At 36.2% G+C, this 24,823-nt stretch overlaps 2 protein-coding genes across 2 annotated transcripts; both read right to left on the bottom strand.

The window, feature by feature from the left end:
• Positions 1 to 902: 902 nt before the first annotated feature.
• LOC137721187 (uncharacterized) lies at positions 903 to 4,391 on the bottom strand. Its single transcript, XM_068460293.1, has 4 exons — positions 3,720 to 4,391; positions 3,074 to 3,445; positions 1,557 to 2,976; positions 903 to 1,451 (listed from the first exon to the last, which is right to left on the bottom strand). Exons 1-3 carry the CDS (start codon positions 4,341 to 4,343, stop codon positions 2,584 to 2,586), a joined length of 1,389 nt encoding a protein of 462 aa, XP_068316394.1. The 5' UTR covers positions 4,344 to 4,391; the 3' UTR covers positions 903 to 1,451; positions 1,557 to 2,583.
• A 14,904-nt stretch (positions 4,392 to 19,295) lies between these two features.
• LOC137721189 (uncharacterized) lies at positions 19,296 to 23,456 on the bottom strand. The gene is made up of 3 exons (XM_068460295.1): positions 22,807 to 23,456; positions 22,161 to 22,532; positions 19,296 to 22,063 (listed from the first exon to the last, which is right to left on the bottom strand). The coding sequence occupies exons 1-3, from the start codon at positions 23,428 to 23,430 to the stop codon at positions 21,926 to 21,928; spliced, it is 1,134 nt and encodes a 377-aa protein (XP_068316396.1). The 5' UTR covers positions 23,431 to 23,456; the 3' UTR covers positions 19,296 to 21,925.
• Between the last annotated feature and the right edge of the window lie 1,367 nt (positions 23,457 to 24,823).

The following is a 24,823-nucleotide window of genomic DNA, read 5'->3' as shown; positions in this document are numbered from 1 at the left end:
GAAGTGTTGTCCTTATCTTACCACACAATATTAGAAGTTTAGGGGCCAATTTGGAACAAAAAACGTTTAAAGATCCAAACAGAACAACTACCAAAATTGAAGGTGCAAATATATAATTAAGTCTTGAACTTCCAATGCAAGTTTGACCTGAGTGTTGGACATGGCTGCATCATATCAACGTACTCTAGAATTTAAGAACTTTCTAGAATCTCATACGTGGAAAATAATTGTTTTTTTACGGCAAAGCATTACGTCAGTACGTCTACTGTGCATGTCCTTGTGGAGTGACAACAATGTTGTTACAGATTTCGAGTTTACATCCAGCTTAGCTGCAATAATACTACACAATGTTGTAGAAAAAGAAGAGTTTTGTATGTTTTTATAAGGGACTGCAACAAGATCGGTCTTGAGATTTTGAGGATCCTAGGCGAGTCTTCAAAGTGAGGTTCTAAAGTTCTCTAACTTCTCACATTTTGTACGTTGATATGCATAAAAAAGAATTCGTTAAATATATAAAATTTCTTGAATTTGCTAAATTCGAGAGATTTTGGTATGAAACGGTACAGGATTATCAACAACGATGGAAGTACGAGCAGCCGGATTCACGTATTCGTGTATGGAGTCGTCGGCTGTAATGGCGCTGTGTTTGATTTTGGATACGACGGGTTGGCGTCGATGCGGGTCAAATGGTGAGCTTCTGCATATCCAAATGCCCTAAATCAGCACCCTGAATTTTCCTCCCGTTGCTCCCTAACTAAAGGAAAGAGAAACATTTTCCGTATTTATGGATTCAAATACTAGTTCGACCAATTTATTCCTTATTTCCCTGGTATAAAAATACAAGGACGTATAAAAAACCACGAGGAGAATATAATAAATGAAATTCCAAGAAATTGAAAGGTTGTACATAAACAGTATTAATAACAATACAACATGAAAGCAGTACAGGAAAAGCAGAAATGCTGCACAGAAACGCAGCAGCTGATACAGGGAAATTAATTAAAGCAATATTTACATAAGAAAGGGTGTTTAATTCCGAAGGTTATCAAAGGATTAAACCAATCATAATCATGCGATTTTGATAATGATTGTAATTGCTACTCCATTAGGGACGGAACCTCAAATTTCAATACCAACAACCGGTACATCACCATTGGTGCCTGGTTATTGTAATATATTTGAGACTCCAGCAGCCATGTCGCAGCAGCAGATCCTGCATAACGCCATTTCCAGAATAGTCGAACGAAGCCTGAGTACGAGGCTAGAACTAGAACTTGGTATCAAAGTATTATACCATTCCCCAACGGGGACTTGATTGATGGTTTTGAGGAGATGCTCCAGTGAAAGAACCCTATAGTTGCCTGCTTCAAAACCGTATGCTTCAAAGACATGGTTTTTGTTTTCTTCCCGGGCAGATGAAGAGCAATGCAATACTCTGCAGCTTCCCTGACCTGGAGTTAACAGAAATCAAATTAGGTTGACTGAAAACAGAAAATAGCCTTCCCAAAGCTTCAATACAAGAGCTTTTATTAACTATTTCAGCTTTGATTGCTCACCTTGTCTTGTGATACAGCTTTGCAGTCGGATTCTTCTCGGAGCAACTCCCAGTGGATAGACGCGAATGGATGATGGTTGAAGACAGTTTTGCTGAGGTACGTATTACTTTGATGAAGAGAGTACATTTTTTGACACATTTTTGCTGAGGTTTGTATGACCTTTTGATGAAGAAAGTACACCATCTGAAGACAATTTTGCTAAGGAATACTCGTAGCCTGGTTGACATGAGATAAGCGGTCTCCAAACAACTGCTGATTCTGAGAAAAGACAACTTTACTTCATCTGGACTCGTCAGAGGAGAGTAGATTTCCTCATGACATCTCAAACACTGGCTTCTACTGCTGTTCTTTGAACTAACATGTTCACCTAACAAGCTTTCAAGTTTCTAAAACTAGGGAATTCTTAAAACGGCCAAAAGGAACAAGAATAGGCTTAGGTAACCTACATCGGTTGTCCTGGACATAATGCCTACAGTTCCTGAATTGTAGATAAGGGTGATGCTTTACTCTTGCTAGAGCTCTTGGGGCTTACAAGCCCCCTATTGCTGTTTTTCAATAACTAAGATCTTGCTGTTCTTCGACAACTAAGATCTCTGTTCTTCGATAACTAAGATCTCTGTTCTTCGATAACTAAGATCTTGCTGTTCTTCGATAATTAAATCTTGTTGTTCACTAGCTATTCTTGAGTAACTAATACTGACTAAACCTATGTTGCTGTTGCCATCTTAAGACTCGTGCTTGTGACTCTGGTAGATTAGAGTCACTAAACGTAGGGTACGCTGTTTCTTCCCAGGATACTAAATTACTAATCCTGGTCAACAATGATAAATCAAGAACTTCATGGGAAACGAGTTTGAATCTCCATCTCATCTGGAGATCGCAACTCATCATTGCATCCAATATAGTTATTGGGATGCACACCATCTCCCAGTTCCGTGTTCATTGGTGACAGCAGCAAGTAATCTTGTAACGGATCAAACGGTGGACCCATACATTCATGTGGTTGAAAAAAAGCCTGGATTAAGAATCATAACGAGAAAACGTTAATAGTTTTGATCATATTAGGAGGTTCATATAAAATGAAGAAAACAACATTCAAAGACCATATTCTCACCTCTGAAAACATTTCCTCTGTAGCTCGATCGTGAACACCATTAAGTTTGCTAACTTGTTCGTTGGGATCACAGGTTGAAATATTATTCTTATATCCAAGATAAGAAATATTATCTGGAATTAAAGATTGCCGCCTTGTGCAATCACCATAGACATAGGAAACATTTCCTGGCAAAGTGTGTAACGGTGGCTGCAGTGTGGAGGGGCAGTAATCCTGTGGTTGATGTGGCCGTGGTGGCTGATGTTGCTGTGGTGGCTGCAGCGGTTGAGAAGATGAATTCAGAATTTCTCCCATCTCAGGAAACAACTGGTGGATTAAGAATCACAAACAAGCAGGTGTTAAATTTTGGCAGGCTTTGCAAGTTCATACAAAAAAATGTAGAAAAAGCATACGATTATATCACCTCTTGAAACCTATCAGATGCAGCTCGATCATCAAAATCCGAGAATTTCCAGCCACCAGTTTCATCATTACCATCACCAAAGGTCAAAATACCACTACCAGGTTCACCACCATCGTGATTACCACCGGCAAACACATCACGCTCTAGCTGTTTGAATGCCAGAATTTCTTCTGTGTCGGAAATCATATGGTTCATTGTCACAGCTTGGTTATCAGTATTATAGGTAATGCAGCCACTAGCACCAGGATCAACTAATTCGCCACTACAGACATCAGGAGCATTTCCAAGCTGTGGTGGGAGATGAGGCTGAGGTGGCTCAGGAAGAGGAAAGTGTGAATTCAGATATTCACCTGCTGGGGGACATAGCTGCCACTGCAAAATTAAGAATCACAAAACAAGCAAGTATTAAGTTTCGATACACTTTTGTGCTCCATATTATCAGGTTTACATCAGAAAATATTCAAAAAGCTTGTATATTTTTCTTCTTAATAAAACAGAGGACTAGGCGAGATTAGCTCATGTCCGTTATGGGCACAAAGTGCTACTCTCAGTAATGAAGGAGAGAGGACCAACACATCTAGAAACCTCCCTCCAATCCCCTGTGTTTATTAAAACAACAAATAAATAAATACAGATAAATACATACCCAAAACTCTTGAATCATGTCGCGCAGAGATTGATTAAATTCAGATGAGCTGCCACCACCAGGTTCACCATCATCTTGATTTCCACTACCAAGCAGATCATGTTCTAGCTGTTTGAATGCCAGAACTTCTTCAGTGTTTGGAGACATATGATTCGTTGCAGCAGCAGTAGCAGCTTCATCATCTCCGGAACTAGAGGCAATGTAGCCACGGTTACCAGTACCATCGGCTAAATCACCACGGATCAAAGTAGCCTTAAGCTTCTTCTTATTAGACTTAGAATCAGCTGGTTTATACTTGAGGACGCAGAGAACAAGGCCCCTTTGCTGATCCCTCGCCTGATGGGGACTAGAACCCCGTTTAGACTTAATGCAAATGTACTCGTGCATTTTCCAGCTGGTCGTAACGGATTTAGACCTACGACCTTCCTGGAAGGTCTTTTTTCGGAAGGTTAATGTCCTCTTTTTGCAAGTGAAATGTTTCGGACCGACATCCCGTTGATTGCCGTTCATCTTCCAGAAGCCTTGCTTTGTTTTCCTTTTGAAGCGAGGATTATTGTTGGATTTGTAATCACAACAGCTGAAGGAGTACCACGCCTTAGCTTGATATGGAGATTCAGGGAACATGCTCTCTGCAACACAAAGTGAGATACTGAAAATTTGAAACCAACTCACTTCAAGGACTTGTTTGGTGACTAAAAATTCAAATGTATTGGATAATTCATTAGAATCAGGGCTCGTTCGGTGCCTAAGATTGGATCGAATTGGATAATCACAATATTTAAGCTATGTTGATGGAACAAATGAAGAAATTTTGTCCAATTTGAAAGTAGAAGATGGATTACTCATAACGAAACTTCATGCTTCGAATCCCCACAAAATGGGTAGGATTCGTAGGGATAAGTTTTCTTCATGTCTAATCCATCTAATCCCCTAAAAAGAAAAATCGTTCACCTCTTGCTTCACGAGCGAACGAGAAAAAGTGAGATAGAATCATGGGTTACCGGGCAATTCCCAAGGCTCGAACTTGCGGACATCGATGACAGGGAGGAAGAGGCAGGCTTGAGAGTTGTGATTTTTCATCTTCTTCCTCAAGAAGTCGGCCTTTTCATCTTCAGTGGGATGGAATCTGATCGCAGCCACCATGTCCGGCACCGATTGTGCGGTGGTTGTGGTGGTCATGGTAGTGCTGCTGCTGCTGCTGCTGATGTTCTTCATCCCTCCTCCTCCTTTAAATGCTTTGGAAATTTGGAAACCAAGATTATCAGATGTTTTTTGCCTTCAGAGAACAAAGCAGACGTAGCAGAGCAAGTGAAGTGAAGTTTGTATTTAGAAACAAAGTCACCCAATTCAGTCAGTGCAACTGTGCTCTTTGACTTCCATAGACTCCCAGGTCTTTGAGATGATGATGATGACGCCAAACCACTGTTGTGTTAACACGTTGGGTAAGAATGTGCCAAATTAAATTTTCTTTGTGATGTGGAAGTAGTAACGTTAAAATTAAATGATGTGTCACTGATAGAAAATGAGAACATATATTAACGCTTAAGCAGTAGTTCAATTGTCAATTTTCATGTCATTTAATCTATAAACTTTCGTTTATAAATTTTATTTTTCTAACGTTATTTATGTGAAAATGACATTGAGTGTGGATTTCACCCTCTTTCTATCATGTCTTTTACTTAATTTGTATTTGTTTGTTTTTGTTCATTCGAAGAATTTCACCCAATTCTCAGCAGTCATCACTCAGGGCACTGGACTTTTGAAAGTGACTAGTGTTTTTTTTCCAAGTCTTTGAGCTTATGGGGTAAGTTCATCTTTTGAAAGTGTAGTGTATTTTTTCCAAGTCTTTGAGCTTATGGGGTAAGTTCATCTTTTTGAAAGTGACTAGTGTTTTTTTTTTCAAGTCTTTGAGCTTATGGGGTAAGTTCATCTTTTGAAAGTGACTAGTGTTTTTTTCCAAGTCTTTGAGCTTATGGTGAAAGTTCATCTTTTGATCCCTACACTTTTGGGGTTACTATCACTTTGGTCTTTCAAATTATTTTATTGGATAATATTTTAATTTAATCAATTACAGTATTACAAATTTTAAATTGTGGTTGATGAGTTCATTATTCATTACTCTAGCTAATTTGGCTAATCACAATTATGATCACAAACAATATTAATATTTTAAACCTTGACTAAACTAATCTGATTACAAACGATATTATTATTTAGGGTTACAAACATTGTATTTTGTTCTTTACAAGAATATTCCTCTAATTCAATCTCAAGTGTTGAGTTTTGATCCAAGGGTGGCAAGCACTTTGATCTTGAATCGGGATGAGATTTCTTCAAGGTCGTCAAGATTTGATCTTGAATGAAACGAGATCACAAGTGGTTTCATGTGGTGGGTGTCTTCGGCTTTATGTGAATGAATCGGCACGTGTATTTGTTGTGCTTGTTGATTTTGTACGTGTTTGATGAAGAACACAAGTGTTTGAGTATTTGGTGTTTGTTTTGGCATAGGCAAGCTACTGAGTCTTAGTTTAGAATTCTAATCTGAATCCCGTAATTTGTGGGATTGATTTTCTAATTTATCTAATTTGAGCTAATTACTTAATGCAGATCTTAATTAAATCAGAAAATTTGAATTTAGGAAATTTAACCATAATTAATATAATTAAATTAAATTAGAGTTAATTTGTCCCGTTTTGTATTTGATTTGATTTAATTTAGACTTACAGTTATTAATTAAATTAGAATCAGCAATTTGAAAAATTAAATCATAATTGAGTGGATATGATCAAGTAGGTTAACTTGCTCCTTTATTTACTTGATTTGATTTGTTTGGCGGAGGTCTCAGATGTTGACATGTGTCACTTTTGGTGACTCGTCTGGCTTTGATGAGTCACACGCAATATATGCAATTTGGCGAGACCTATGAACCTGGAAAGAGCCGGTTGCTTTTTGGTGTGCCACATAGCCCAACCGAGTCAAAATTTAATTTGGAGGTGAACTTCACTTCAAATAAATTTTGATGATTAGTATTTCAATATGAGTATTCGTTTTGTTTTTATTTTTATATTTAACAAATGATATTATCTACACTAAATAGGGTGATGGAATGAGCTAAGCCTTACAATAAACTAACAATAATGTGGTCCAAATTTACCTTTAACTATTATTTGTTTTGTTGATTACATTTGTTTTGAGAAAAACTAATAAAAAGGGCTTGAAAATTTTGAGTTTTAATGATAAAGACAAAATAAAGGGTAAAGTGAATAGTACCAGGATTGAATTTTTAGTGTAAAAATGTGGTTTTTCGTTAAAGTGAACAGTACCGTGAGCTTTTTCGTTAAAACTCCCTTTGTTTTGTGTTTGTCCGAAAAGCTTTCTTGTTTACATGGGTGATGGTGGATTTTTTACAACAAAAAACGGTATGAATTGAACATTTACTTTGTAGGTGAACATTTAATTCACATAAGTTTGGATGTCCAATATTTCAATATGAGTGTTTGTTTTGTTAATTACATTTGTTATGTGTTCGCCCGAAAAGCATTTTTGTTTACATAGGCGACGTTGGATTTGTTACAACTAAAAACCGGGATTAATGTCGTCCTCGTTTTAACATGCATTTTTAAAAGTTTAGATGCCAATTTGGTACAAAAAAAAGGGATTTAGATCTTTTCCGGATCCTCTCCTGGGGATCTCAGGACTAAAAAGATAAAATAAAAATTAACGCGTTAAAGGACGATGATGGGATCCACTAATAATGATATGACGCAAGCATGTTTGTGACTTGGGTAAAACTTGCAATGGAGGCTCAAGACTTCATTATATATTTGCACCTTGAATTTTAGTAGCTGTTATGCTTGGATCTTTAAACCTTTTTTTGGGATTTGGATCCTCTCCGGATCCCCTTCTTGGGGATCCCGGGAATCAATGTACAAGGACCGTTTATCAAAGATCGTGCGACTACAATTAAATGTTTTTTATATTTTTAAAAGTAAAGCAATCTTAAAAAGTATTTAATTATGACTGCATAATTTTTTATGAACAGTTCTCATGTCTTGATTCCCGAGATCCCCAAAGAAGGGATCCGAAGAGGATCCAAATCCCAAAAAAAAGATTTAAAGACCCAAACATAACAGCTACTAAAATTCAAGGTGCAAATATGTAATGAAGTCTTGAGCTTCCATTGCAAGTTTTACCCAAGTCACAAACATGGCTGCGTCATATCATTATTAGTGGATCCCATCATCGTCCTTTAACGCGTTGATTTTTATTTTATCTTTTTAGTCCTGGGGTGGGAATCTTACGATTCTTCTCTCCCGCTCCCACTCTCCCACTTTTTTCTCGAAAGATGAACTTCAGTAAATTTTAAGAGAATTGAGATTCATTCTAAATTTTGGTGTTTGTAGTCCGCAGATTAAAAGATTCTGATCTTTCAACTTCAATTTTAATGTTGTTATTAAACTTATTTTACTGACTCATCTTATAAAAATTTAAAAATTTAAAGAGCCCGAATATCTTTCTTTAAGTGGTCCAAATTGTGAAATTGTGGGGTTCTGGACTTTGAGATCCAGAGAGAATTGCAACTCATTTTTTGAGGGAAACATATACATTCGAGAGATTTCAAGATCATTCTAGACTCTAATACGTGGGAGAATAATTGCTTGTGAAGGCAGACCACTAAGTCTACTGTGCAAGTCCATGTGGAGCAATGTTTTAAAAAACTAACATTAAGAGTAGTCTGGTAATTGTCATTCAATACTACAGTCTGGTAGTATTTTTCTTTATTTGAAAGTGCTTAAATTCAAATCTCGTGGATGGTGAATTCAATACCAAATTAGGTTGTCCATTGTATGATTTAGCTAAACTCTCATCCTCTTAATGTAAAAATATCAATGAACCAAAAAAAAAAAAAAAAAAAAAAGACTAGTCTAGCAATTTTTTGGTCGGGACTATCAGGAAAATGCCTCTGCCCAACATGAGTGGACTGTAGAGTAGCTTAGGCATTTGGGAGGCGATCGTAGGCGATGCTAATTAGAGATATGGTAATAATAACAATAGTTAAATATTTAATTGTTTGGTGTGCTTGCTTGATTGTTTTACAAGGTATTATATATTATATTATATATATATATATGTATAATTTTTAGTACCGTGAGACTATTGCCTAGGCGAGTCTATCATTAGCTTCGTCCTTGCCTTATAAAATATTTGTGTAGTGACAAGAATGCATATGTCGAGTTTATATCTAGCTTAGCTATAATAACAGTACACGTGGTATTTATGGGTGATTTATTGTCACATGGAATGATCATCCTTGACTAGGATTACAGTTGAGTGTATTAATTTTACATTGGAAAAAAGAACCTTGTATGTTCTTATAAGGAATTAAACTACTTCACATGTTGCTAATTACTTTATGCTAGAACCTCAGCTTTTCTTTGACAACAATTTGAGAATGGTCTATACTTCATACCGGTTTGGTTCGACCCGTTCTCAAATAGTCTGGAATCACTCGACAATGGGCAACAAAATAACTCCACGTTGCTAATCGTGAATGTCACTCAACGTAGGGTGAATCACTCAACACTAATTGCAAAATTGCAGAGAATATGCTTATTTATTGATATGGGAAAAACTTCCCTCTTTTCATTCATTGAAACAATTGAAGCGATTACAAAGTTCCTAACAAGCTTTGCAACAAAATGTTGTCATCTCACCTATGCCATTGGCTAAAACTATTGTTCCCAAGACTACGCTACTAGAAATCATCACAGCTGACACCAAACTTAAACTCAATTAACAAACAACTAAACACATTAACTCAAAATAATTATTCAGTAGCAACTAGCTATTCCAATTATACCCGAATGTCCTAAATTATTTTCTCTTTCCAATAGTGACAGATGTCTTAAATTCAATTCGAATATCCTTTCCTCGTTTCCAAAAAGAAAATGATAGGTATTATTCACACAATCATTTTTACCTCCCACACACTTGTTAATTTTTTACTATTGATATTCTTCAAATCATCCGATCCGACAACTAGAAATTGAGAGGGACGTGTGATAAGTAAAAATAGGTGTGTGAATAACATCACCCAAAGGAAAAACAGTTGTAAATTTGCACTCATTTGATGTGGACTTGTGCTTCTTTGATTGCTGAAACTATGGACACTTGATTGCAGCCAAATATCCTTTCGGTCTTTTTTTTCATTACTTGGGTGTGACATACATAACACAATTATGTTACGTTAATCCATAAACATGATCTATATAGACACATAAACTCATGGATCCATACATCTCGATCGAAAATGAATCAATAGAAAATGAATCAAAGTTATGAGCCTTGCGAGCTACCACGCTTCTCTAACCCGCAATGCATAGAAGAACTGAGAATTAATGGACAAACAAGGATTGAATGCGCCCCTTTACCATAGTGCAGTTTTGAGCATTATTTTGGTTAAGTTTAACTTGATTGGAAGTCTGAAGGAACTTAACCTTGATGAGATGTCCAAAGGAGAGAAACTTACCTAAAACTGGATGGGTGATGACTTAAACCAATCAATCACTTTAAGGAGAAACTTACCTAAAACTGGATGGCGGTAACTCAAACTAATCAATCTCTTTAAAACACATGACAATGCTTAATTGGCTTAAGATAAAACATCCCAAGTAACGATGAGTTTCGACCTCTGGGGAGGGTGGAAAAGAGCCTCGACGTATTCAAATACCCTAAATCAGTACCCTTGTGAATTTTCCTTTTTTATTGCTCCCTAACTAAAGGAAAGAGGGGAAACAATTTTTTCTTCTTGTGTGGGTTCAAAATTGAGAAGAGAATAATCACTTAATACTACGGTCCAGTGATATTCCTCTTCAAAGAGAATAATCATTTAATACTACGGTCTAGTGATATTCCCCTTCACTTATAAGTGAAAGGCCTTATGTTTGATTATCTCTAAAGATGAATTTGAACTACAATATTGATAACTCATTATGAAACTTAGCTCATCCCTACCCCTTTAGTTAGATAATATCGTTTATTTAAAAAAAAAAAAAAAAAAAAAAAAAAAAAAAAAGAGAAGAGAATATAACACACAATTCCACTGAGATTGGAAGGTTCTAAATAAAAAATAATAATTAACAACAATACAACATGAAAGGAGTACAGGAAAAGCAGAAAATCCTGCACAGAAACGCGGCAGCTGACACGGAAATTAATTAAAGCAATATTTACAAATGATGGTTGTTTAATTCTTAATGGTATCAAAGGATTATACCAATCATAATCATCCGATTTTGATAATGATCGCAATTACCACTCCATTAGGGATGGAACCTCGAATTTCAATGCCGACAACCAGGACATCACCATTTAGTGTCTGGTTATTGTAATATATTTGGGACTCCAGCAGCCACGTCGCAGCAGATCCTGTATAACGCCATTTCCAGAAGACACGACTATGGAACGAAAACCTGAGCACGAGGCTAGAACTTGAACTTGGTATCGAAGTATTATACCATTCCCCATCGGGGACTTGATTGATGGTTTTGAGGAGATGCTCCAGTGAAAGAACCCTATAGTGGCCTGCTTCAAAGACTCGGTTTTTGTTTTCTTCCCGGGCAGATGAAGAACAACGCAATTCTCTGCAGCTTCCCTGACCTGCAAATAGAGTTAACAGAAATCAAATTAGGTTGAGTGAAAACAGAAAATGGCCTTCCCAAAGCTTCAATACAAGACCTTTTATTAACTATTTCAGCTTTGATTGCTCACCTTGTCTTGTGATACAGCATTGCAGTCGGATTCTTCTCGGAGCAACTCCCAGTGGACAGACGCGAATGGAAGATGGTTAAAGACAGTTTTGCTGAGGTACGTGTTACTTTGATGAAGAGAGTACATTATTTGACAAAATTTCGCTGAGGTTCATATGACTTTTTGATGAAGAAAGTACACCATCTGAAGACAATTTTGCTAAGGAATATTCGTAGTCTGGTTGACGTGAGATATGCGTCTCCAAACAACTGCTGATTTTGAGAAAAGACATCTTTACTTCATCTGGACTCGTCGGAGGAGAGTAGATTTCCTGATGACATCTCAAACATTGGCTTCTACTGCTGTTCTTTGAACTAACATGTTCACCTAACAAGCTTTGAAGTTTCTAAAACTAGGGAATTCTTAAAACAGCCAAAATTACCCAAAAAAAAAAAGGGCCAAAAGGAACAAGAATATGTTACCCTTATAAAGTTATACAATTAATACATAAAGGAAGGAGTGACAAACCTAATTCTAATTAATCATGGTACTCGAGCAAGGAAGGAGAAAAGGCACGGCAACTCCAATGTCTTCTATAAACACCTAGTCGGATACAACTACTCTATGGGAAACAGTATGTTGTGTGTTCTAGGGCTTATAGGGACCGGTGTTTATATAAGCTAAAAGCTAGGGTTCCATCCATAAAGGAAACCTAAACTTACTTTCTTAGCCTCCAAGTCAAGTATCATAATCATATTCAATTAAGGATTCCTTCAATCCTATTTCCAATATAAGACACCTTATATAGGATTGATATCTTTAAGAGATCAAATCACAAGCAACATTATTCTTCAATATTACATTCCTATTACATATAGTAAATCACTTAAAGGTTGATTTATATTGGATAACATTCTCCCACTTGGTTTACCAAATGTAACATTCACGTTTATACTTGAGATTGGAAACTAATGTCACTTCAGTGGCCATGTAATAGTGATTACATGTTGTCCTTAATGCAGTTTCTGTCAAATGCATTTCTCAACATGGAACTAACAAGGTTGTAAGGTTGACACAACCCAGAACCTTCATAATCACACATGCTAAGATCCTCATTCACATGAAACACAAATTATGAACAAGAGATGAAACTTTTAAACCAAAAACCAAAATGTCTTACTTTATATCACCTCAGGTCCAACTTATGCTTCTTTAAAGCCTTAAATCGGCCAATGCAGATATCCTTCATCTAATGAAACCAACATAACCTGCAGGTGTGAATGCATCTCCAAAACAATCATGCATCACTTTCATTAGACCAATAACAAGACAAACAATGTTTGTAGCCAACGAACACAACTGAAAATATCAAATAGGCACATGTCCAAGTAAAATATCCCAAAACTTCATAAAACAAATTAATTCAACACTTGTGAGCAAGGTGATTTAACATGTTTTTAACACTGATCTATGCACAATACCAATTACTTTCATGGTGATTTCCAACACCTGTAGGCAGATGGAAATCCTCACAGTTGACGCAGTGCAAAAACCATTCCATGCCATTTAATATACAATTTGATAACAATTTGATATCCGATATATATTTCATCAGATAATTGACTAGCACATAATAATTGTGACTTTAATGAATCCAACTGGAGATTAAAATGAATACATGGATTATATACAGACCTTATACGTCATCTGCAAATGTAAGGCATTACTAACATGAAACTCAAGCTCCCACTAATCTGCAACATCGTTACTTAATTTGCAAATCAATACTTAAATCATATTTTTGAAAATATGACTTTGGGAATAGCCTTACTTAGTCAATGAATGCACGTTACCTCAATGAAAGGTACAACTAAGCACGAAAGCATTTACCACTGTTACACAAAAACATGCATCCAACAACCATCTTATATATATATATATATATATATTAATAATTCCACATTTATGCTAAGTGCTTATGACCCCCAAAATTCTTTATAAAGATTAACAAATAATCAATTGAGGAATTCAAATGATTGCAAAAATGTACACATATACGAAGTATCCATTCATGCAACTTAAACATACTATTGTCATTCGAGTTATCAACCAAAACACAAATTCATGGAAGATAGAATAACGCTTTAATAGTATTATGCAAGTCCACTTAATGGTCAAAATTTAAGAACAACTCCCACTAAGTTTTTAGAGTTTATACTTGCAAATAAGTTAATGAGTGTGAAGCCAAATTTTCGTTCACTAATTCTCCCACTTGGGCAAACACTCTTTCAAATATGTACCTAAATAAAATTGCTTTATATTTTAGACATAATAAAATAGACATTACAACCAACTTAAGGTTGTCAAACAGAATTTCAGCGAGTTACACTTACCTTAGAATTTATCATAATTAATTTATAAGCTTGGTTGCAACCAAAATTATACATATCAAAATAGACAAACTAATCTTCATAAAATAAAAATATAAGGCGTTTTGGGTCAAAATAGTAGTCTAAAGTGACAACTCAAAAAACCAACGCAATCTGCCAGTAAAACTGTCTATACGAGCATGGGTTACTGGTAAATTCACCATAATTAAAATACACATAAAAAAATTACAAAAATTTGCACACATTGTAGACATATATATGTTTAACATATCAAAAATTCAGGTCATTTGGTAACCGTTAGACATGTCATTCATCCGATTTTAATCAAGACACAATCTGCCAGAAAAATTATGTTCATCTATCATGAATCTAAACATCTCTTACAAATTCAATTTCATGTTATTTCAATTTCGATGTCCAAAGGAATCTCAAGTGATCAAATTTCATCCTCTAAATAGACATCACAGTTCAAATTGAAAATATTTACAAGCATTATACTTAAACAATGCGTACCTTAGCAATCCTTGATTAACCTTCATGGGTTCATTACTATGCATCAACAAGTCTCATGAAGAGATAAAAATACGTCATGATGCAACCGATTTTCATGTCTTAAAACCACAACCTTTAATGGGGCTTATAGTGAAAATATTTGTAATTGAAGATATGGAACTTTATTCCACAATAAACTTCATGAAACTAGATTAATTTACACATGCGGGCAAGAAAATTAACTAGTTTCTAGTACTAGATTATATGTCACAAGAGTACCTTCATGAAAAACTTCAACACCTGTGGGCAGATGAAACTTTCACAACTTCTGTAAAATAAAACCCAGACTATGCCATCTTAATTAAACTAAAAGAAATAATCCACACATGCGGGCAAGAAGATTATCCATTTTATTCTAATTAAGATGCAATGTTGACCGAAGCAACTCAAAAAACACAATCCCATTGTCAACTAAGCCGTTGCGGCTTGCTTAGCTGAAAAGGCATTGATCAACTCCACCCTGAAACAATACAAGAGTCACGTGGATTAATTAACTTTAAGTGACAAAATTATGATAACCTAATTCGAGCTTCGAGTCTTGCCAACAAATGACACTAATTCCTTCCTTCATGACTCCCTTTGACATTAAATTAATCTCAAGAAACCTGACAACATACTTGAAAGAGATTAATCACATATGGAACAAGTTTTATTCCACCACAACAATGTCAATACTTATCATTATGGAGTCAATTACTTAAAATAGAAATACTTTATGTAGTGGGAAAGAACAATATATTCCTTTAATTTAAAAGCTAAATCGCTCAAATGTTTTTCTTAAGTCAAATGGGTTTCTTTCCTTTTATATATTTATTTTCATAGTACAAAACTACTAAACATAGCATTAAAATCATGCATTAGCTTTGTAAATATCAAATTAAATAAGGGAACAATCAAAATTATTTTCTTCCATGGAAAACATCTCAAGTATATGCCCTAGATTAGCCTTGAAAAGTTTCTTTTCTTCTCCCCTTATGACACATAAAATTTACTAATCAAAGCACTGTTTAAATTCTTTAGGCATAGAAAAAACCACAAACAATAATACATGTTTGAAAATTCATGCTTATCAATTAAGTCACATACTTTGAATGGATTACATACCTCATGCCTTAATGTGTTCACTACTTCTTTGTATACATATATATAATCACATGACCAACCATAATTCTCATACAAGAATATACAAAATACAAGTGAGAATTGTCAAATAATTACTGGAAACCTCATTCATTTAGTATTCTTGTCCTTGTCACTGGATGCTTTCTGTCATTCTTCGTCAATCCACAAACTATGCATCCATTTTTCATAGTTAACTAGTCATGTTTGATTAAATGACTACTGAGACAGGAAACAAAATTATAAACAAAACTAGTTGATTAGTCATGGAAATTCCTTATGGAGTTAATATCATTATAAACCTTACTTGAATTAATCCCCGATCATACTTAAGCACTAGTATACTGTATTACTAATCTATACATTTGTTTCTTTACATAAGATCATCTCAAGTTTAAAACAATATAGGAGAACACAATCCCTTTAATAAAACACACTATATGTCAATTTTGCTACATGTTTGCATACTTAAAATTGAATCCATGTTGGATATTTCCGACAACAACCAATGATATGGCTATTTAATTCAGTCTACATATATTTCCTACACATAATCATGTAATGCAACTAAAAAAAAATTGATTTTATGAGTTTATTTTACCCATTCAAAAGGAAAACAGAAAACCTGCAATGATCCGTGAGGCATTTGAAGGGTGGTTAGTGTCCCCTTGTCGCCTGTCCGCCCAGGACGCACCTCACACAGGTGTTCTCGCGCGTGGCAGTAAAAAAACCTGCCCTAAACCTGCGGCTGGAGCTTTTGATTCCAGCAAGCTTGCTCTCATGTGGCATTAACAAAATTAGCCGCGAACAAACAAGATAGATTTGACATTTACATACTTGGGCATGTCTGCATATGCCATTTGCCGACACTTAATGCAATTATTTCTTGTTCAATTGGAGTATCACCTCAAGCCATTTTGTAGAGAAAATAATAGAAATTTATGGCTACCAAATTATATCATAACGGTACCTTGACTGGAGTAATAATTTAGATAAATTGCAAAACCTTAAATTTATCATTGCTCTTCCTGATCGAACTGAATTATATTAACATATACAAGATTAAAAATTGATAATCTCAATTCTTAGTCAAACACATAAATCATATGCCTATTTTTATACAGTTGCCAAACATAAAATAATTGGATCCATATTCATGACATACTTAACTGAAACATGGTTTTCAATGTATGAACATGCTCTACAATAATTAGCACATCACTCATGCAAGTATACCTTTATCTTATTACCAATTTAAGCTTTCAGGGATCAACCCAAATATATATCAACCAAAATACCATAAACCATCATGAAAATCAAAGTCAATGAAACAAGCCATTTTGCTTTGGTAGATGACTTCGTTCTGCTTGCAAATTGGAGGGGACTCTTCAGTAAGGTAAAACAAATATAGCATGCTTACAAAAATTGAGATCATCAGTGGCACATGGTAAATCATTCCAACCAAAACATTAGCATGAAAATTGAAATAGAACGAAATCGTTATTCTTCTCAGTGCCTTGTTCGTGGTTTTATACTTGTGACTTCATGTGTCCCTAACGCAAGCTATTTTCCATGACTTAATATGGCTGGTCAAAAGGAATCACTTTGAACTATATTTGAAATAGAAAAATCTCACATGGTTTCCATTGTAAAATAGTTACGATACCATGATTTATATATAAGGATTGATACCACGATTTCCTGCTATCCTTGATTTTTTTTTTTTTTTTTTTTTGGATTCGTGCCTTAAAATTATTAAAAATTCTTGACTAAACCCGAATGGTTATATAACCTATTAACAATCATCAATTGTACCGATTGAAACAACATGGTGGTGTTGCCAAGTATACGCAATCATAACTTGGATTAAAAACGCAACTCATAAAAATATTATAATGTCCAACCTAAAACCTAATAGGTTTTAATCATATAACCAGTGGCTTTGATACCAACAATTAGTCTTATAAGGTTATACAATTAAAACACAAACGAAAGAGTGACAAACCTAATTCCAACCTAAAACCTTAATTAGGTTTAGGAGTCCTTATTTAGTGCAATTAATCATGAAAACCTTAATTAGTTGACATAGAATTCGTTACCATTTAGGACTATAACGAAATCCCTTTAATCAATTAATAAGCTAGATTAAAGGGATGAGCATCTATATATTAGGGGTCCCTGCACTCACAGTAATTATTCTATCTCCTGCTAAAAACCCTATTTGATAGCAAGGACTCTCGGCTTCTTGAGTGTAGAAGACTCCTTTTGAAACCCTAGCAGTCATGGTGTGATATCCCGTCCCTAAAATTATTATTTTATTCTTGACGTATTTCGAAGATTTGATTGGGACTAGTTCTTTATTTCTACAAATTTGAGAAAAACGAAGTGAGGGTTACTTTTGTCATTTTAAATTTTCTCGACCTTTTCGGTCAACTCTTGAATTGGTTAAGTAGAGTTCGATTCCATGAGCGCGTAGGCGTAAACATATCTTATTTCTGAGTCCGAACGGAGAAGTTAGAGTCATTTAAAGTTGGTGGCATTTTGGTAATATTACCAAAATGTTATAAATGGGAGGGAAACCTCCAGAAAAAGGGGGGGGGGGGTTTCAGAAAAATGGAAAAATGGGTGCTGCCTAACCCGTTTTAGGGGGAAATTTGACCCATAAACCCACCAAACTTGACCCGCTTGTATCTTTTTCATCCGAGCTCCGTTTTGGATGATCTTGGTGTCTATGGAAAGCTCTTGCGAGCCCTACATCTCTGTGATGTTAGATTTTCCCCTTTTTTTCCATCTTTTCAGCTAGAGGTCGCAAAGTCCACGACTTTTCCGGCGATTTTATCATTTTTCCGGCGATTCCGGCAACGATTTTCTTCGAGTGAGGTATGAAACTTCATCTACTCTTCATAATCTTCAAGTGGGTATGCTTAGTTTGTGCTTTCGCATTCATTTTAGAGTTGGGTGTTTAGAACCCTAGAAATCCGGTTTTCTCCGGTGAAATTGGACTGTTTCCGGTTAGAATTTATCGTTGGCCTAGTTGTGAAAAGTGTTTCCCTTGTTGAGCTCTAGCTACCACGTAAATTTGAGCTCATTTAATTAATGTTGAAATTCAGGGTTTGTAAACCCTCCATCTTGACTTCCACCACGTGTGGCGGTGCGTGGGATCGTTCACGAGTGTTGTCTAGGTTTCAAATACCTTCTAGTGACCATGTGAACCTATGTCTAGCTTGGTTTCCAAAGATTCAATTGTTTGGTGTGGTGATCAATTTGGACCGCCACTTGTTTGTGTGATTGACGACAATTCGACCATTGGATCAAAATGAAACTTTAGTATGTTATCCTCGAAGCATAATGTGGACTTTGGGAAGTTATGGATCATAAATCAGGTTTGCGGATTGTTGTGGACCCCATCGTTGACCGAGAATTGATTTTTGGTCAACATGTCTCGGAATGTTCTAAATAATAAAATTAGTACTATGAGAGACTTAAGTGAAGTCTAGTGGGCCTACATTGGTTAGAGAGTGACTTGAACATATGTGATATGATTATTACCTTGATTTCTTATATTGGTATCATCTGTGAATTTGACTTAGTCTTATAATGTGATTCTATTGAAATGTGAATATATATATATATATATATATATATATATATATATCTATTTATATATATTTAGTCATAGACCTATGTTTATCAAACATGATTTGGCTTGTGTACTGATGATGATCGTGATATGTGAATTGACGTGCATATTCGAAAGGTGGTTGATTTACATAGATGGTATGATATGATGAAATGTGAGTGATTTTAATTTATGTGAATATGAAATGATTTTATAATCATTTTTCTTATAAATTGTTAATTTTCATATTTAGCCAAGGATATTGTTATATGAAGTGGGATTTGACGTGCATATTGGAAATATGGTTTGTTTTGTATGATTGGCTTGATTTGATGAAGGTGAGGGCTAGTGGTGGACCGTTAACCCATTGTCACAGGGTTTGTTGTTTTGAAACACGTGTCAATGCTCGTTTCATTATTTCATTTCTTGTTTCGTTGAGCCTTTATAATTTGAGCAACTTGATTCATGTGTTGTTTCATTGATTGGTGGTTATGCAATGTACTACGCGATTCCGTTGAGTGATGGTCCGGAATCGTATCCTGGTTTGGATTTCGTTGAGTGATGGTCCGGAATCCTTCCTACTCCACTCCACGATTCCGTTGAGTAATGGTCCGGAATCGTATCCTGATTTGGATTCCGTTGAGTGATGGTCCGGAATCCTTCCTACTCCACTCCACGATTCCGTTGAGTGATAGTCAGGAATCGTATCTTGGTTTGGGTTCCGTTGAGTGATGGTCCATAATCCCTCTTACTCCGCGATCCCGTTGAGTGATGGTCCGGGATTGTATCCACATTAGTTCATTGAGTTTAGTTGAGATGGTTGCAAAGGTGTAGGCTTTGGATGAACAATGTCGCCTTAATTCTACTTTCATTGTGTGTAGGTGAATATGGGTGTGAGATGTTATGGTTGTTTGAAATGAACTTTTGGATGTCTGGGTGACTCCCTCGGAGTTTTCAAAAGTTGGGTATTTATTTCTTATGAAAGATTTATATTCAAGGTTTATAAATTATGACTGATGGCAAGTTTTATTATTGTATCACGTGCTTATTTTATTGTCCCTCACTCGAGCCTCTCAGCTTGTCTGGGTGCCTAATTTGCCTGTGCACCAATCCCATAATATTTGGCATTGACTTTACATATGACAGGTCTGGGTAGATTATGAGAAACCGCTTGATATTTTGGTTCCGTTGAGTGGTCCGGAACCCAATGTTGTTGGATTCCGTTAAGTGGTCCGGAATCCTTGCTCTTGCTCATTCTCATAAGGTTATCTTAGAATCCTAGATTCGAGTGAATGGGAATTACCCACAATGGATCTTGTGAATACAACAAATTAGAATCACCATGTTATTATTCATAACCCAAGTAGGGAATTATGTAGAGTTCTTTAATTAAATTCGTGAAATGATTTGTTTTCTCACTAATTGATTAACGTAATTAAATATTAATATTGTGCTTCGTGATTCCTTGATATGTTACAAGCTATGTATTGAGATATAATGTTGGAAGTATAGTGATTGGTATGATGAAGTGAAATGTGATTTAACTTGTGTATTGGAAATGGTTGTGACATGTGATTGAAATGCATATTGAATTGCTTGGTTGGGAGATGTGAGGTCTAGTAAATGATCGATAACCCATTGTGATGTGGATTTGTGCTCAATATTGCTTCGTTTCGTTGAGTTTCGTGAATTAGGTAACTTGAATCATGTCTTGTTCCTTCGTGCCGTCGTTATGCTTCTTGGACTTCCGTTCAATTCGGTTGGGTGGTTTGGAACTGAGTTCTGTTTGGATTCCGTTGAGTGATGGTCCGGAATCCCCTTTGGAGCCTTGGTCCGTTGGGTGGTCCAAAATCCCCTTTTTCAAAGATGTAGTCTTCAACTGAATTGTGTTGTTCTAGCCTTGCGTTTCAACTTGTAGTATGTGTTATTGATGATGTGATGATTGACATTATTGATTGATGTGATTATGGAATGACGTTGGATATGAGTGTGATTATCATGAGTATTTTAGTTGATTAATATTTCTAAAGAATAAAGTGTACTTTGTTAATTCTTAACTATGTTACACATTATGAAATGCGATTTTATGTGGGAAACGTGATGATTTATGTGATGGATGAAGTGGAAAGGTTAATCGTCATGTGGGATTGTTATGTTGGATATCATGGTTATTGTTATGATTAGACTTGTTGATAAATGTGGCTAGAGAATGGTATTGTGCTTCGTTGGTTCTTTGAAGTGATATATGTTGTGAATTGCAGTATCATGTTGCGATATAATGATTTATATATAGTTGGAGGGGAAATCATGTTTTTCAGATGGGTTTGTTATGTAACCCTGAGTCTAGTATTTTCATGTTTGTCAAGTTCTATTGAGTGATTGAGAAATGTTATACCTTTCGACTTAATCGGACTGTGTTATATGTCAATTATTGTGCATGACGAACTACGAATGGCTTGATCCCTGTTTAGGGTACGTAGGCAGTCTAATGGGAAGGTTGGATGCAGCCATAAAACATACGAAAAATAACTATGCGATTCGATTTTTGAGTTGTGCTTGCCCATATCCCGGAGGTGGGATATGATAGATACGAATTTTTTTTTTTGGTGACGTCACGTGTCAATTCTGGACGTATGTCGGAATTGGGGCGTGACACATGGTGTCTTCTTCCTCCACTTTGGAAGATAAGTTTATTTCTCTTAATTGTTTGATTGTTTTATTCTAATTATTTATGTTTTATCTGTGATCATAGTAACTTCTTGTTTTTCAATTACCTCTTACATAGTGTGTAACGGTGGCTGCAGTGAGGAGGGGCTGTAATCCTGTGGTTGATGTGGCTGTGGTGGCTGATGTGGCTGCGGTGGCTGCAGCGGTTGAGAAGATGAATTCAGAATTTCTCCCATCTCAGGAAACAACTGGTGGATTAAGAATCACAAACAAGCAGATGTTAAATTTGGGCAGGCTTTGCAAGTTCATACAAAAAAATGTAGAAAAAGCATACGATTATATCACCTCTTGAAACATATCAGATGCAGCTCGATCATCGAAATCCGAGAATTTCCAGCCACCAGTTTCATCATTACCATCACCAAAGGTCAAAATACCACTACCAGGTTCACCACCATCGTGATTACCACCGGCAAACACATCACGCTCTAGCTGTTTGAATGCCAGAATTTCTTCTGTGTCGGAAACCATATGATTCATTGTCGCAGCTTGGTTATCGGTATTATAGGTAGTGCAGCCACTGGTACCAGGATCAACCAATTCGCCACTGCAGACTTCAGGAGCATTTCCAAGCTGTGGTGGGAGATGAGGCTGAGGTGGCTCAGGAAGAGGAAAGTGTGAATTCAGATATTCACCTGCTGGGGGACATAACTGCCACTGCAAAATTAAGAATCACAAAACAAGCAAGTATTAAGTTTCGATATACTTTTGTGCTCCATATTATCAGGTTTACATCAGAAAATATTCAAAAAGCTTGTATATTTTTCTTCTTAATAAAACAGAGGACTAGGCGAGATTAGCTCATGTCCGTTATGGGCACAAAGTGCTACTCTCAGTAATGAAGGAGAGAGGACCAACACATCTAGAAACCTCCATCCAATCCCCCGTGTTTATTAAAACAACAAATAAATAAATACAGATAAATACATACCCAAAACTCTTGAATCATGTCGCGTAGAGATATATTAAAATCAGATGAGCTGCCACCACCAGGTTCACCATCATCTTGATTTCCACTACCAAGCAGATCATGTTCTAGCTGTTTGTATGCCAGAACTTCTTCAGTGTTTGGAGACATATGATTCGTTGCAGCAGCAGTAGCAGCTTCATCATCTCCGGAACTAGAGGCAATGTAGCCACGGTTACCAGTACCATCGGCTAAATCACCACGGATCAAAGTAGCCTTAAGCTTCTTCTTATTAGACTTAGAATCAGCTGGTTTATACTTGAGGACGCAGAGAACAAGGCCCCTTTGCTGATCCCTCGCCTGATGGGGACTAGAACCCCGTTTAGACTTAATGCAAATGTACTCGTGCATTTTCCAGCTGGTCGTAACGGATTTAGACCTACGACCTTCCTGGAAGGTCTTTTTTCGGAAGGTTAATGTCCTCTTTTTGCAAGTGAAATGTTTCGGACCGACATCCCGTTGATTGCCGTTCATCTTCCAGAAGCCTTGCTTTGTTTTCCTTTTGAAGCGAGGATTATTGTTGGATTTGTAATCACAACAGCTGAAGGAGTACCACGCCTTAGCTTGATATGGAGATTCAGGGAACATGCTCTCTGCAACACAAAGTGAGATACTGAAAATTTGAAACCAACTCACTTCAAGGACTTGTTTGGTGACTAAAAATTCAAATGTATTGGATAATTCATTAGAATCAGGGCTCGTTCGGTGCCTAAGATTGGATCGAATTGGATAATCACAATATTTAAGCTATGTTGATGGAACAAATGAAGAAATTTTGTCCAATTTGAAAGTAGAAGATGGATTACTCATAACGAAACTTCATGCTTCGAATCCCCACAAAATGGGTAGGATTCGTAGGGATAAGTTTTCTTCATGTCTAATCCATCTAATCCCCTAAAAAGAAAAATCGTTCACCTCTTGCTTCACGAGCGAACGAGAAAAAGTGAGATAGAATCATGGGTTACCAGGCAATTCCCAAGGCTCGTACTTGCGGACATCGATGACAGGGAGGAAGAGGCAGGCTTGAGAGTTGTGATTTTTCATCTTCTTCCTCAAGAAGTCCGCCTTTTCATCTTCAGTGGGATGGAATCTGATCGCAGCCACCATGTCCGGCACCGATTGTGCGGTGGTTGTGGTGGTCATGGTAGTGCTGCTGCTGCTGCTGATGTTTTTCATCCCTCCTCCTCCTTTAAATGCTTTGGAAACTTGGAAACCAAGATTATCAGATGTTTTTTGCCTTCAGAGAACAAAGCAGACGTAGCAGAGCAAGTGAAGTGAAGTTTGTATTTAGAAACAAAGTCACCCAATTCAGTCAGTGCCACTGTGCTCTTTGACTTCCATAGACTCCCAGGTCTTTGAGATGATGATGATGACGCCAAACCACTGTTGTGTTAACACGTTGGGTAAGAATGTGCCAAATTAAATTTTCTTTGTGGTGTGGAAGTAGTACCGTTAAAATTAAATGATGTGTCACTAATAGAAAATGAGAACATATATCAACGCTTAAGCAGTAGTTCAATTGTCAATTTTCTTGTCATTTAATCTATAAACTTTCGTTTATAAATTTTGTTTTTCTAACATTATTTATGTGAAAATGACATTGAGTGTGGATTTCACCCTCTTTCTATCATGTCTTTTACTTTGTAATTTGTATTTGTTTGTTTTTGTTCATTCGAAGAATTTCACCCAATTCTCAGCAGTCATCACTCAGGGCACTGGACTTTTGAAAGTGACTAGTGTTTTTTTTCCAAGTCTTTGAGCTTATGGGGTAAGTTCATCTTTTGAAAGTGACTAGTGTTTTTTTTCCAAGTCTTTGAGCTTATGGTGAAAGTTCATCTTTTGTTCCCTACACTTTTGGGGTTACTATCACTTTGGTCTTTCAAATTTATTTTATTGGATAATATTTTAATTTAATCAATTACAGTATTACAAATTTTAAATTGTGGTTGATGAGTTCATTATTCATTACTCTAGCTAATTT

This window comes from Pyrus communis, chromosome 16 (assembly GCF_963583255.1).
Source record: "Pyrus communis chromosome 16, drPyrComm1.1, whole genome shotgun sequence".
In the NCBI taxonomy this organism is placed as follows: domain Eukaryota; kingdom Viridiplantae; phylum Streptophyta; class Magnoliopsida; order Rosales; family Rosaceae; genus Pyrus; species Pyrus communis.
This window is presented reverse-complemented; position numbering and strand designations above follow the sequence as displayed.

Coding starts and splice junctions, on each gene's coding strand:
- LOC137721187 (XM_068460293.1), bottom strand. CDS start 4,343: ATGTTCCCTGAATCTCCATATCAAGCTAAGGCGTGGTACTCCTTCAGC. Junction 3,446..3,719: donor ACATGATTCAAGAGTTTTGG/GTATGTATTTAT, acceptor TTAATTTTGCAG/TGGCAGCTATGTCCCCCAGC. Junction 2,977..3,073: donor CATCTGATAGGTTTCAAGAG/GTGATATAATCG, acceptor TTAATCCACCAG/TTGTTTCCTGAGATGGGAGA.
- LOC137721189 (XM_068460295.1), bottom strand. CDS start 23,430: ATGTTCCCTGAATCTCCATATCAAGCTAAGGCGTGGTACTCCTTCAGC. Junction 22,533..22,806: donor ACATGATTCAAGAGTTTTGG/GTATGTATTTAT, acceptor TTAATTTTGCAG/TGGCAGTTATGTCCCCCAGC. Junction 22,064..22,160: donor CATCTGATATGTTTCAAGAG/GTGATATAATCG, acceptor TTAATCCACCAG/TTGTTTCCTGAGATGGGAGA.